The sequence below is a fragment of the Malaya genurostris genome, chromosome 3 (assembly GCF_030247185.1).
Source record: "Malaya genurostris strain Urasoe2022 chromosome 3, Malgen_1.1, whole genome shotgun sequence".
NCBI lineage: Eukaryota > Metazoa > Arthropoda > Insecta > Diptera > Culicidae > Malaya > Malaya genurostris.
In genome coordinates this window covers 150,279,535-150,293,003 of record NC_080572.1, presented here as the reverse complement: position 1 = coordinate 150,293,003, position 13,469 = coordinate 150,279,535, and the positions used below count along the sequence as shown (strand labels likewise).

General features: G+C 37.9%; 1 protein-coding gene across 7 annotated transcripts in view; it reads right to left on the bottom strand.

Moving 5' to 3' along the window:
* The window catches only part of LOC131438683 (muscle calcium channel subunit alpha-1), a 1,458,253-nt gene that overhangs the window by 874,635 nt on the left and 570,149 nt on the right, over positions 1-13,469 (bottom strand). For 6 of the 7 annotated variants that reach the window (XR_009230968.1, XM_058608861.1, XM_058608862.1 and 3 more), the window contains exon 13: positions 10,951-11,077. Coding sequence is in view for 6 of the 7 variants with exons in the window: in XM_058608861.1 (XP_058464844.1) it covers positions 10,951-11,077 (127 nt within the window). In the remaining variant the exon portion in view is untranslated. Of the gene's footprint in view, positions 1-10,950; positions 11,078-11,178; positions 11,300-13,469 lie in introns of all 7 variants that reach the window. The other variant, XM_058608859.1, reaches the window with a different exon arrangement.

Below are 13,469 nucleotides of genomic sequence, written 5' to 3'. Positions count from 1 at the left end.
TTGCTCGGATGAATGTTTCGACGTGATAGCTTTTACGGAGACCTGGCTTAACGTTTGCACCCTGTCTGTACAAGTCCTCGGTGAAAACTATGAAGTTTTCCGATCGGATCGTAGTTCCAGCAACAGTACGAAAAGTACTGGTGGCGACGTACTTGTTGGTGTTCATCGTCGTCTAAAAGCACAACTAATCCAATGTACCAGTGGTAGTTACGTTGAACAGGTATGGGTACAAATTAAGTTGGCTAGTTATTCAACTTTTTTCAGTGCGGTTTATTTTCCGCAGGACTGTACTCGTGACCTGCCATTGATCGATGCCCATCTTTTGTCCCTCGAAGAGATATGCTGTTACGCTTGCCCTGTTGACGAAATATTAATCGGTGGGGATTTTAACTTTCGCAATCTAAAATGGCAACCAGCTTCGAACGGCTTTCTTTTCGCGGATCCGTCGCAGTCATCTTTTAATGCTGACAGTATCAGTTTACTTGATCGTTAAAGCACAAATCTGATGCGCCAATTCAACCACGTGACGAATGAAAACAATAAAATACAGGATCTTTGTTTTTCGAGTAAATCCGATTCCGCTCCCAAGATTGCTGCAGCACCCGTTCCTATGGTGAAATATGCAAAGCACCACCCTCCTTTATGCCTTGAGATATAAGCTTCTCGGCAGTCTCATAGCTCCAATGTGGATGGAACCGTCAGATATGATTATAAAAAAGCAGACTATAGAAAAATTATCGACTTTTTGTCGAATATTGATTGGAGTGAAGTTCTCGACAAAGACGATGCAAATCTTGCTGTTCAGACTTTTTACAATATTTTGACGTATGCTATAGATCATTATGTGCCGAAACGACTAAGTAATGCTTTCAGACAAGCTCCATGGCAAACTACTGAATTGAAACGATTAAAATCATCTAAAAGATCTGCGTTAAAAAAATATTCCAAGCATGGCGGGTATGCACTGCGCGCAAACTACGTACACATCAACTCTTTATATAAAAGGACAGCAAAACGTTGCTACGCACGTTACCTTCGGAATGTTCAGAACAAATTGAAGTCTGATCCTAAATCTTTTTGGAAGTACGTAAACGACCAACGAAAAGAATCGAATTTGCCCTCGTCGATGGTATATGGGATAACTGTTGGAACTAATCTAGATGAAATTTGTCAACTGTTTTCCGAAAAGTTTTCCAGCGTTTTCTCCAATGAAGTGTTGTCACCGAACCAAATCGCCCAAGCAGCAATGAACGTTCCAGTATCACATCAGTTGTTGAATACTATCAGTTTTGACGAAGATTCAGTAAAAATGGCTATCGCCAAAATGAAATCATCGAGCTCTTCCGGACCCGATGGTATTCCTGCAATCTTTGTGGAAAAATGCTCCAACGGTTTAATTTTACCAATCTGCCAAATTTTTCCAAAGTCTCTATACTGCTCACTCATTCGTACAACGCTCGAGTACTGCTCTACGACATGGAACCCATATTACCTTAACGGCTCCTACCGAATAGAATCTATACAGCGCAGATTCGTCCGTTTTGCTCTTCGACAGCTACCTTGGAATAACTCTAACGAGTTGCCTAGCTACGAAAGCCGTGGCTTATTGATTGGACTCGACACCCTTGGCATTCGACGTGATTTGTCCCGTGCTATGTTGATCGCCGACATGTTGAACAACAAAATAGACTGCCCAGCACTCCTCAGCGAAATTTTTTTAATTTACGCAGTAGAGCTCTTCGGAATAACGTCTTTCTTCGATTACCTCTTAGCCGTACGAATTATGGATATAACGGTGCTATTATTGGTCTACAACGAACTTTAAATGGAGAATCTGCCGGATTCGATTTTCACATTACGCGTAGCAGAATTGAAACGAATTTTTTAAACATACTTAGAAATAGGAATAGTTTTTAATCATTGGGACTACACATTGTCTGTTGATTACATGTAAATAAATAAATAAATAAATAAATAAATAAATTTTTGTAAAGAGCTTTCTTTTTACGTAATTTCGTAAACGCACAGTAGTTGTATTCGACTATACCATTTCCCAGACTATTCTCAAACGAGAATCGACTGTCAAGGACTTAGGAGTTCTGTTGGATTCAAAACTTAATTTTAAAAATCACGTAGAGTATACGATCTCTAAGGCTTCCAAAATGCTAGGATTCATATTTCGCATTACAAAGAGCTTTAATAACATATATTGTCTTAAAGCACTATATTGTGCACTGGTTCGCTCTATACTCGAATACGCTGCAGTCGTCTGGGCTCCCTATTATCAACTCGACATCCAACGCATAGAAGCTATTCAGCATAAATTTATTCGGTTTGCCCTTCGCAGTCTTCCTTGGAGGGATCCCAACAACCTTCCCAGCTATAGTGAGCGCTGTAAACTTATCGATTTAGACTTGTTATCCGTACGTCGAGACATCTGTAGAGCTATCTTCGTGGCGGATTTGTTACAATCTCAAACTGATTGCTCCGAATTGTTACATAAACTGAACCTAGCTATTAATTTTCGCAATCTCCGATCTCATCCATTTCTCAGAATTCAATCTGCTCGCACTAATTACGGCTATAACGAACCGTTTTCTAGTATGTGCCGTCTATTTAATCGATGTTCTCACTTGTTCGATTTTCACCTATCTCACAACACCGTGAAAAAATCGTTTCTGAATTACTTCTCTACTTCTTGAGTATTGAGGTTAGCAATAGGGATAGTTTTAATTATCAGTAATAAGTATATGACATGGTATCTGCTGGATTATTGTGATCTTTCCCACTCCGCCTCTTCACAACCTTCACTGGAAACTAACTAGATTCGCTCGTCTAAATTAACTCGGTCGTCCATTCTACTTTTTTTTTGTCATTCACCATCCGTTTTTCGATCACTAACCAGATCTTCATGCCGATTCTAACCCTGTCGTTTTCTCTGTCTTTCACCATCTTTTTGGTCACTAATTAGATCTACATGCCGATTCTAACACCGTCGTTAGCCCACTCTCGCTTACCAACCCACCCCCTCACCAACCCTTATATAACATTTACCTACCTACTTTTTTCTTCTCTCACCTTTTAAGCAAGAGCGCTATTACTGCCCTGCAATGTTTAGTGTCATCAACTAGTTATAGATAGGGTTATAGATTTAGTTTTAATTGTTAGTGTTAAGCACAAATGTATCTGTTGGATCATTGTAATCTGTTGATACAAATGATGAGGAGGTTTTATGCCTGCTGGAGAGAGAGAGACAGATTGCCAAATTTCATCTCCATCGGGCTTTTCCCTGCTCCAAAAGAAATAAAGAAATAAAATAAAGAAATAAAGTAGCTTTTTCACTAATGGGCCGTCCTAATGGCTATAAAAATAGCCGCATACAGAATTTTAATTTCGATTATTTCTTTTGTGATTTGCATAATTTAATGAAAGAAACTATCAATATGTTGTAGGAATTCGTTTCTAACATTCAGAAGGACCAAATTGAGGAACTCATTACGATATTCACCACTTTTCGGAACATTTTTATCGAACGATATGCATATATTTTGTTCTCTTCCTCAGAACGCGTTCTGTTTGGCTGGTGTTGACATGGGTCAAATAAGACAGGGGTTTTCAATAGAGTACAATTGAAATACTTCAATGTTTTTGCTATACACGTTTAAGTTGAAAAGTTTCGATTCTATTGGTAGTTAGATTATATTAATCCTTTCACAGATCACTGAACTATGAGCTTTAAAAATACGAGCAAGGCAAACGCGCCTTATGGATTATCCCCTTTGATACTCGTTTATACTAAACATTTCAGAAAAGTTTAATTTTGAATTATTTGAGATTATGTCACACAACTGATAATTTTATCATAAAATTGTGATCATATTTCCGATGGCGTGTTGCAAAAATTATGTTGATTCGTTAGATACAAGAGATATTCACGATCAAAAACTTATCACTCCCTCAGAGGGTAAATTTTGAAAAGGCACCCCATAGTAGAGTAGGTCGTATTCACGACAATATAAACCTGTATACTATTTGAGAAGATAGGTGAATATTCAAAACTACCAGGACTTTTCCTATACCACACGGAGAACCCTTCGATCATAAAATTGCGATATCGCAGTTTTTGAGTTTTTGATAGTTGATTTAACTAATTTCTTTTTGATTCAACCAATATGGTTTTTGATTTGCATATATTCAAGTAGTTGAAAAATATGTTGTTTTGAATGCTGTAAAATGCTGGAGACATTTGAAAGCAAAACAATAATCGCAATGCAAAATCAACAACTTTTTTAGTTGAAATCTGTTCATGTCACTTCAAAATGTCAATGAAAACAACATCGATGGTTAAAGCGTTTGGTGAAATTGTGTTCATTCGATTTGAGAAATTTATGATAACACGGAGAACCCTTCGATCATAAAATTGCGATATCGCAGTTTTTGATTTTTGCGATAGTTGATTTAACTAATTTCTTTTTGATTCAACCAATATGGTTTTTGATTTGCATATATTCAAGTAGTTGAAAAATATGTTGTTTTGAATGCTGTAAAATGCCGGAGACATTTGAAAGCAAAACAATAATCGCAATGCAAAATCAACAACTTTTTTAGTTGAAATCTGTTCATGTCGCTTCAAAATGTCAATGAAAACAACATCGATGGTTAAAGCGTTTGGTGAAATTGTGTTCATTCGATTTAAGAAATTTATGATAACAAGTGTTTATCTAACAGCGGTGTTGTGATAAAGTTAACCTTATTTAAGATGAAAAAGATTTGGTGACAAATTAGAGAATGTTAATGAATGAACATCTCGTAATCTTTCAGGTATGCGCAAAAATTTTATGCTTCAAATTCGATCATTGATTTACTGCAGACTGTTTTACTTCCAGCTGTTGATACCGATGAAGATGTTCATGCATTAACAATAAAAAACTTTTTGACATGAATTTAATTTATAAACACATAGAACGCGCTGCGTTTGAATGGCGCGTTTGATTTGCCGTCGCAAAATTCCAATTCCCAGCGGTTTATGCAGCCAAGCTCATATGCATTGACTAAAATTATCAGTAACTTTAGTTCAACCGTTTGAAGGCAGCATCTTTCAATACTCATTTTAGGTAAATTAAAAATTTCGATAATTTACTCGCCCCTCCGGGCACTTTTGCTGATTAAAAACGTTTTTCTACATCAATCATTTCCGATCGAATCAGAAGTATTTTTTTAGAATATAGATCTTTACTGATCTCGACTTGACATGATCATGATCATACAAAAATCAAAATCACTTAGAGATCAGATCAGTTCTGATTTCGTAATGATAATTTATTCCTCGGTTAAGATCACTTGAAATCAGCAGTGATCGGTGGTTTTCCCAGCCCTAATGATGTTACATGTCAATATAAAATACTGTTTCTATTTTAACAACGATATTTATTTCATGAATCTCGACATACCGAACTTATTTCAAATAGATCATGACGTGTATCAGTAAGTATATTTTGATTATTTTCGCAAATCAATAACATTGTTCGAGTTGATTCAACTATTTACAATGTCTAAAAAAATTAAACCGATTTATTTTTCAATTAACAGAATTTTGTTTCAATAACAACACCAGTTATTTCAACTAAAATATTTGTTGAAATTGAAAGGTAAGTGTCCTCACTAATTGACAGCATTTTTTTTTAAACAGTTTAATTAGTTGTTTCAACCATCGTTTCTGCTAATCGAAAAACAAAAATGACAGTTTAGTTAAAACAACAATCGATTAATTGTACCAAATTTTAACCAATCGAATTTAGAAAATCAACTAATATTCTGATTGAAATGGGATCGCGGGTGGTTCCGTGCAGCATCACTTTCTAATTCTTTGCAAAAAACGGGACGATAATGATTCCCAGATTATCAGAAATGTTTGTAAAATAACTAAAAATACAAGAGTAGGTGCGTTATACACTGAAAATCATTTCTACCTATTTTTGAGGAGAAATCGCCCATTGTCGAGCTCTTAGCCACCCAGAATAAGGTCGTCATCTACTCAAACTTTGAGTTGATTGGTAAAAATGGGTAGTATGCTTTGTTATGGCATAACACTTGTACTAAACTTACATTTCCCTAAATTTTGAGGTCATTACTCGTTATAAAAAATGAGGGAGATGCATTTTACTAGATTTTGGGTAGGTTTAAATTCAAAATTAGGTAGCGCCAGCGCAAGAGTGTATTATCGATCGTGATCATAAGCCTAGTTGGCAGAAGAGCCATAATCGTTATCTCACCGTAACTCGTTAGCACCAATCTCGTGTGAGAAATAACTATCACACGTAGGGGACGGGTATAGCGTGATGGGATAGTCGATGCCTATCACGCAGCCCGCCTGGGTTCGATTCCCAACCCCGCACATAGGGCCAGAAAAATTTTCTGGTCCGAAGAGGCGAATGACCTTAAGATGTTAAATCCTCTATAATTGAAACAAAAAAAAAAAAACTATCACACGCAGTGCGGTCAAATTTAGTGTACAAATCAACATACCCGCCAACTTGAACCGATATGGTCAACATAGAAAATGTAAAAATATAACATAAACTTATAGCTAGTGTAAAAATAAATTTGTCTCAACATTTTAAGTATTTAATACGGCCAGTGTTGGTGATTGCCGAAAATTTGACAGAAGGTGCTATATTGCTATCTATATTGTATACAACATTTTCAATCCGGTAGAAGATGCTACAAGAACTCGAGTCTCTCAATGCATGAGCCGCGAGAGAATTTTTCTACATTCCTTCGCTCCACTTCCTACTCTGAGTATTTCATGGCCCTTAAAAAAAATTACAGTCCGATAATGATCGTTGCTGTGTGGAATTTCCCAAGAGAGAATCGCAAGTTGACAATTATCGCAGAAAATCGAGTCGATGATTCAACTTGATGATTCTCATACTAGGTTGCAATATTTCAAAACCCTTTCTTTCTTTCGTTAAGTTTGACTTTGTATACACCTTTCGTTTCGTGCTAGAGGTTTTTTAAAGTTAATTTGGTAAATACGTCTTGTTTGGAAGCGGTTACCTGTCATTCGTTTTGGCTAGATGTTTTGGAAGCATTTCCGTGTGGAGTTCTAACTGATCCAAGTTTTACGTGCCGGTAAACCCCGAGCAAACTCTACCAAAAGTGATTGGTTGCTTGCTTTGTGTGCGTATCCATTATCGTCGCTGACAGCAGCTTCATCGACTTCGTGAAGTTCTTCGGTATTCATCGGCGTGTGCTACGAATTTGAAGAGAGACGCAATGGACAAAAAACAATGCGGCGAGTGCCAAAATGAGATCAACGATCTCGAGCCCATGCGATGTGGTTTTTGCGATGCCTTTTTGCATATCAACCAAACCTGCAGCGGCATTAACACTAGGGGTTTGAAGGAAGCTTCTGCTCTCGGCAAAATTATGCTGATATGCACCAAATGCAGGGAGGAGCTTCAAGGTCGTAGCATTCGCGCCTATATTGATGATCAACGTCAAGTAACTTCCAGTGAACCACCTAATTCTAAGAGTTTGTTACCTGATTTAACAGCTCAAGTACAACAGCTTTCGGATGCGGTGGCTGTCCTGAACGATAAAATCATTAATATAACGGTAACAGTAAACCAGCCCGAATGGCCTAAACCGGACAATCTCACATGGCCTAGAAACTCAAAACGCCGTCGTGTGGATGAAACGACTACCATTCAAGCCCCATCCGACCATGGAACCAGTCAGATCGATTTTAATGATCTTTCCGTGTCTTCTGTTAGTACCAACGTGGAAAAATTCTGGTTGTACCTTTCAGGGTTCTTGTGAACCCGTTAGTCTCAGACAGTGACGTCCAGAAAATCGTCGCTCGTTGCCTGGTTTTTAATGATCCAATCAACTTAGTACGGCTTGTACCAAAAGACAAGGATGTATCTGGCATGTCATTTGTGTCCTATAAAATTGGACTGAATCCTGACATGAAAACAAAGGCACTGGACCCATCGTGTTGGCCGGTTGGGTTACTGTTTCGGGAATTTATTAACCAGCCAAAAAACTTCGACCGGCGTATGACTCCCCCCAGCTCGAACAGTTCGTAAGGAGGCACATTCCATTGCGATGCACTGCGGACGGTGGAAACCCTAGGGTTTCGACCAGAGGCGAGTATTTTCGTTTAAATCCAGATATTCCAGCACTTAATGACAACGCGTTTCAGCATGACGATAACGATAATCAAATCTGAATCTATTACCAAAACGTACGAGGTTTAAGGACAAAGGTTGATGATATTTTCCTGGCTACGCATGACTGCTGTTATGACGTCATCATTCTGACGGAGACTGGACTTGACTACCGAATAAACTCGTTACAACTTTTTGGAAACTCATTTAACGGGTTCCGTTGTGATAGGAGTCCAGAAAATAGTAACAAAAGGAGTTTTGGCGGCGTTTTGATCGCCGTTTAACAAGCGCACTCGTGCTCATTAATCGAAACTGTGAATGGTCGTTATCTAGAGCAAGTGTGTGCTAGTGCCACCGTGCGAGGCAGAAAACTGCAGATCTGTGCTGTTTACATTCCTCCCGATAAAAGTCAAGACGTTGGTATTATTGATGCGCACATTTGTTCTGTATCGGAGATAATCAGTAAATCATAACCCAATGATATTGTCTTGGTGTGTGGTGATTTCAATCAACCACGCATTGTGTGGACGGATGGAATCGATGGAAATATAAATTCGGGTTTCTCTCAGTTCACCGCTGCTAGCACCGCTTTGATCGACGGTATGGATTATTTGAACCTTTCCCAAGCAAACAAACAAAAGAATCACAACGGACGTGTTCTCGATCTGGTTTTTGGCCCTTCCGAGTAGCAATTGAATATAAATAATTGTACTGCTCCACTGCTACCCGTTGACCTTCATCACCCTCCCTTGACAATATCGTTTTCAATTAACTGTGATGAAGATATTAGTCGTGCTGCTCCTTTGAATAAACCGAGAGCATTAAACTACAACCGAGAGCATTAAACTACTTGATACGATAAAAACCATCCTTGAATACGGCATTCCTTCTTCTCCTATAACAAAAAGACATTCGGCCACGTTAAGCAAAAGCAAATGAGCCAAATGAAATTTCATTTGAAAAGAAAAAGACGATGTTTTTCTATAAAACAGCACTTATTGCCTTTCTCATATAGAAAGTTTATACAATCACTTGAAAAATTGTCTAATGAAAAAAGTGTTTTAAATCATTCCACACAGTTCATGGAATTGAGCAATGTTGTGTCTGTGTGTGAGTATGTGTTAAATAATGTCACGCATAAAATAATAAATCCCGTAGTCCCATAGGTTGCTATTGAATTTCACACAGTGATTTAGAACGACGAAGGGTAAAATTCTTCTAGATTTGGCTTAAAACTGATTCATTTTCTAGGCTATATTAGTTATTTACTAAACAGACCGAATTTGGCTATACTGGTTCCAAGTTCCAAGTTTCAAAAAACTTTAAACTTTTTGGACTTTTCAATATTTAAAAAAAAAATTTGTCGATGGCACTAAATCACGACGTATCATGCAATTTTAAGAGCTCAGGCATAAAAAAAATTTCGATATCGGTAATCTCATGCATTCCCCCCTATAGTGATTTTCAAGATCGAATATTTTCAAACCTTAACCGCCTAGCAATCCTAATCCCGCACATAGGGTCAGAATTTTTTTCTGGTCCGAAGAGGTGAATGACCTAAGGTTAAAACCTCTAAAATAGAAAGAAAGAAGAAGAACAAAGCACACTGCGAATAGATCAAAGTCGGTGGTGCTTTCTTCTTCCTTACCGCACGTACCGACGTGTACCTGTTTGAATGTTTTACCCCTCATCGCCTTATAGTTTCGGAACCGAAGGTCTGATCTGAAATTGCACCGTATCTTTTAATACAATAAGAGCTTTAGTTTGAATGAATTGTGAAAATCGGTTTATCCGTTGCTGAGAAATCGAAGTGAGTTCCGTTCTTGGAGCTTTTCTTCACTATTATCGGTGCTTTCGGAAACGGAAACCGGGGACTAGTAATCCCCGTAGTTTTAAATATTCACTAACTAACAAGATCTGCCAACTAGATGAATTTACCAGTAAGTTCTATAAAAATGGGCATTTCGTTCCGTCATCGCTTGGGAAAAATACTCATGAAATTGAAACTTTTCACTAATCGCACTGTAGTACCGGAACCGGAAGTCATATCTGGATATCTTTCGGAGACTTAAGAAATTAAAGAATTTCAGGATTTTATTTGTTTCTTAATTTGTGAAAATCGGTTAAGAGAGTTCCGAGAAAGTTGAGTGCGCATGTTTTCGTGAATTTGCACATATTTCCTATAATTCCGGAACCTAAAGTCGGATCGGCATAAACTTTAATAGCAGTACGTGGGACTATAAGATCTTTCATTTGAATATGAGTTTTTGAAAATCGGTTCAGCTATCTCTGAGAATATCTAGTGACATTATTTGTCACGTCCACACATAGATACACACACATACATACACACATATGTACACACAGACATTTTTTGATTCCGACGAACTGAGTCGAAATGGTATGTGACACTCGGTTGTAATGTCGGGTTTTGCAGCCATTGCGTATGAGAAATATATGAGAAACGCAGAAAGAATATATTCACCTAATTTTGCGAGAATATTATCATAATGCATTTACCATATCTATGAGAAGTATTGTGTTTCGAAATTCATCTGAGAAATGTGAAATTATCTTCTATGTCATATGGTTTTAATAGGGGTAATTAGAGTTATGTTGGAAAGTTAATTTTCTTCTAAAAAAAGCAATGAATAATATAGCTGGTCTACAGCAAATTTTCTACATGCGCTCTTGGATATAATGGGAGTGCAAACATCTTTTGTAAAATGTCCGTTTGTGCATGTTCGTTTAATATAATACATAACAAAAAAATGTCAACCTGTTTGTTTGAGATAGAATGAAAAACGAAGACCCCGGAGGAATTGGTAGTATTTTATTAGCTACGTTTAGCTCAGACATTCGGCGAGGTCGCGCCAAGTGATAATCTTGATCTTGACAATTGAAATCTGAAAAGAAAAGTAATACGAATTTAGAGCAATATGTTGATGGAGCATCGCAAAACAGTTTAACTTTCCAGTAACTATTTTGTGATGCTCCCTAAAAGTACCTGTTGTTCGCGGAAAAGAAAAATAACGAGTTCGCTGGTGGCATTTGCTTCTTTGTATTTTTCACGCTAATCTCTGACAAACGACGTGGGCGTGCTGCAGTGTATTCTCCATAATGCTCACCTATAAACAAAAAGGAAGAACATGAAAATTGGTTTCATTGTCCATAGTATCATTACAGAGTATTATTACGTTTCGAAGAAACGAAGCTCAATACAAGTTACAACTATAACTATTCGATTCAGTATCAACAGAAATAATATATTTTTGTTATTATTACAACGAAAAGATAGGCTATCACTCCAAAATTTGACCACTGGATCGAATGGATCGTATTTTATCTCGGTACATCGGCGTAAACAACGTTGGTCAATCAGCTAAACATGCATCTACTCACTGACTCCATCGAAAGATTTCTACAGCCACTGAACAATTTTCTCACGTGCTAGAGCACGGAACCACACATTGTTACAGGAGTGGTTGTGTTCCTGAGATGATTCTGAGCTCGTTGTTATTGTTAACACGACTCGGTTTATAAATGTGCGGCGCACTCACAAAATTTTCCATTGAATTTGCCAGCATTGTAGAAAAACTGGGAAGTCGTGCAAATTTTTCTTTAAATTTGCCAGTATTGTAGAAAAGCCGAAAGATGTGCACGAAACTCACCAAGCGAACCCTCAGCGAAACCGCAACCTTGTTGTAGAAACTTTGTTATAAAAACATGGACATTTCCGGGAATTAGTCAGCGCAACGTCATGGTAGAAACAAACAAAAAACACATTTATCGGCACTAGTCACCATCGCTGGCATATCGACAGCGGTCTCGGCTCTTTGGCAGAACTTCGAGAGCATTCGGATGAACTCTCGACTTAAAATCAGAAATAATATAAAAGTTTGGCTATCACTCCAAAATTTGACCACTTTATCGAGTGTCGTATTTTATCTCGGTACATCGGCGTAAACAACGTTGGAGATGCCAATCAGCTAAACATGCATCACCTCACTGACTCCCTCGGAAGATTTCTACAGCCACTGAACAATTTTATCACGTGCTAGTGCACGGAATCACACATTGTGACAGGAGTGGTTGTGTTCCAGAGATGATTCTGAGCTCGTTGATATTGGATATTTCCGGGTATTAGTCAGCGCAACGTCATGGTAGAAACTAAAGAAAAACATTTATGGGCGCTAGTCACCGTCGCTGGCAAAGCGACAGCGGTCTCGGCTCTTTATCAGAACTTCGTGAGAAAGTCGGATGAACTCTCCACTGAAAATCGCGAGCTCGGCTTGTACTAAAAACTTCGGGCTTCACCCGAATTAATTAGATAATTGAAAACCCATAGTTGTGAGTGAACCGTGTAAACACGTTTGCTACTTTAGTGTAAATGTTTGAAACTAGAACTTTGCAGCTCAGCGTAAAGTAAACATACGAGTAAGAAAAGTTCCAAAAGAAAAAAAAACAAATTGTACATGGTGCCAATTAAAAATGAATGTGTGAAGAGTGAATTTTCTGCTAACTATAGAACCAAAAAGTACGGGTGTATAATGTCACAGACATAACTGGATGTTGTGAATACGAATATAACTGAAACGCTTTGTTCTTACTTTCGAATATCAATTAGGTGATCACTTGTATTAATTATGCCAGTTTTCCCCTTTCTCACTACTAGAATTTGAAACGACGCACCTAAACTGAATCGGTGCTATGCATTGCTATATAAAGCAAATTAACAGAAAGTTCCTACAACAACTACGAACTCCAGCTGGTAGAAGAAAGGATCGTATATGTTAGAGCAAAATTTCGCATAGTTCTTTGGAAATATTTTAATGGTTCTCAAAAGAACCTGGGACTGGACCTGAACTCAAGAACTAAATTCAGAACTTAGAACAGGCTAAGAATTCAATTGCAAGTTAATTGTTGAACTAGTTTCGAAACTGAATTCAGTTCCGGACAGTTCCAGTTCCAACATGCAGGCTCTGAATTCTAAACCTGTATTCTGGAACTAAGTTCCTGAACCATAATTTTGAAACTAAATTGTCCTCCCGACGTTTGAGTTGAAGTAAAAGCAGAGTTTGAGGCTTTACACCACGCAAAAGATCTGCTTCCATTGCCGACTGCTCCTCCTGACGACCGAAGTCCAAATGAGAGCACGACCTAAGGATTTCACGCTTTATACTTGGTTTGTTCTTACTGATGTTGGTGAAGGAACCTCACCTCGACATCCAGTTCCGTCTGATGTACTGGAAAAAATGAACGATTTTCAATCAAAGTTTACCTTTCATACTCGTCCAG